We start from the raw sequence: 1,865 nt of genomic DNA on the forward strand, positions 1-1,865 counted from the left end.
AGAGAGGAAGAGGACTTTGGCTAAGCAGAAAAGATGGGAAGAAGGAGGCATCATAATTTAAGAAAAGGGTCTATGTTTTTGAGCCACAACTTGAAGGAAAAAGAAACATATTTGTATTTTATTTGTGACTTGGGGGTTAAAGCTATCATGATGCTGGATGTTGTGACAGGTACTTAATTTGATAGAGTTTTGACTTATTAGCGTAAGAACATTCAGTGATTCATTTATCCCCAGGACTCAGAATTGACCTTTCTAAAGCCTAGGAACCTGATGATTGCTCTTCGGATTTCCTTTGTCTTAATACTATATATGACTGGGTTAAGCATGGGTGGTACAAAGAGGTAGATGTTGGCCATGAGAAGATGCACAGCAGGTGGAGCATGTTTCCCAAAGCGGGTGTACCAGGGACAGCCCCGTCATGGGCACAAAGAACACAAGCACAGCACAGAGATGTGAAGTACATGTTTGAAAGGCTCGGATCTGCTCCTCTCGGGATGCCAGACCAGCCACAGTGTATAGGATGAATCCATAGGACAGCGCAATGAGCACAAGGTCCAGCATCACAGTGAATACCACTAGTGACAGTCCATATAGGTTATTGAAGGTGGTGTCCACACATGCCAGGTGTATCACTTCCTGATGTAGACAGAATGAGTGGGAGAGGACAAGAGGTCCACAGTAGGGAAAATCCTTCAGGAGGACTACAATTGGGATAAGAGCTACAGGCCCCCTGAGGATGACACATAGGCCTGCCTTCATTATCCTCTCAATGGTGATAATGGCTGAGTACCTCAGTGGATGGCAGATGGCCACAAAACGATCAAAGGACATGACAAGGAGCACTGCAGATTCCATGAAGGAAAAAGAGTGGATACAGAACATCTGGATTTGGCAGGCTCCAAAATAAATGCTATGGTAATTGAACCAAAAAATACCCACCATGGTAGGCAAGGTAGACACTGAGAGCCCCAGGTCAGTGAGTGCCAGCAAGGAGAGCAGATAGTACATGGGTGTGTGCAGATGAGGGCTGGTTTTAATAATCATCAGAATGAGACAATTGCCTGAGATGGCCACCAGGTACATCAAGAAAAAAGGGATGAAAATCCAGTGTTCAAAGGCTTTCAAACCAGGAAAGCCACTGAGGTAAAACATGGGGCTAAAATGAGTAATGTTAGACAGGACCATGAGTTGAGAAGTAAGAAGATACTGTGCTGGCATTTCTCAAGGATGGATCTGAAAATAAATGGATATTTCTGATTATTAATTAGTTCTTTAGCTTCACAAACACATCTCTGTCAGGAACTCTGCAATGATCTCTCCCTTCATATCCTCAACCCCACTCATCAGCTCTACCCTGTAGCCATTCACATCACAAATAATTGCCATTAGGCTTCTTATATAAGGCCTGCCCTTTTTTCTTCCTTTTCTCCCTTTCTCCCTCTCCCCTCCCCCCTCTGTTCCTCCATCCCTTCTTTCATTTGCTCTTTCCTTCCTTCCTTCCTTCCTTCCTTCCTTCCTTCCTTCCTTCCTTCCTTTTCTTTCTTTCTTTCTTTCTTTCTTTCTTTCTTTCTTTCTTTCTTTCTTTCTTTCTTTCTTTCTTTCTTTCTTTCTTTCTTTCTTTCTTTCTTTCTTTCTTTCTTTCTTTCTTTCTTCCAAGAGACATGGTTTCTATGTATAGCCCTGGCTGTCCTGGAACTCAGAGGAGGCTGTTGTTGAACTCAAAGATCTGCCTGCCTCTACTTCCAGAATACTGATATTAAAGGCATGAGCTACCACCACAGGCTACTTATATTTTTTTATAGTCTTTTCTACTGGCTTTTTTTTTTTATCATGCCCATTCCTTAAATATGGCTGTTTTCATCCTT

The 1,865-nt window shown here is 42.6% G+C and overlaps 1 protein-coding gene across 1 annotated transcript; it reads right to left on the reverse strand.

Annotated features, from left to right (window-relative positions):
- Positions 1–224: 224 nt before the first annotated feature.
- On the reverse strand, positions 225–1,218 carry LOC127680781 (olfactory receptor 51M1-like). Its single transcript, XM_052176465.1, is given in 2 exon segments — positions 225–395; positions 397–1,218. Coding segments are annotated over 2 exon segments (993 nt in total).
- Positions 1,219–1,865: the final 647 nt, after the last annotated feature.

This window comes from Apodemus sylvaticus, chromosome 1 (genome assembly GCF_947179515.1).
Source record: "Apodemus sylvaticus chromosome 1, mApoSyl1.1, whole genome shotgun sequence".
In the NCBI taxonomy this organism is placed as follows: Eukaryota; Metazoa; Chordata; class Mammalia; order Rodentia; family Muridae; genus Apodemus; species Apodemus sylvaticus.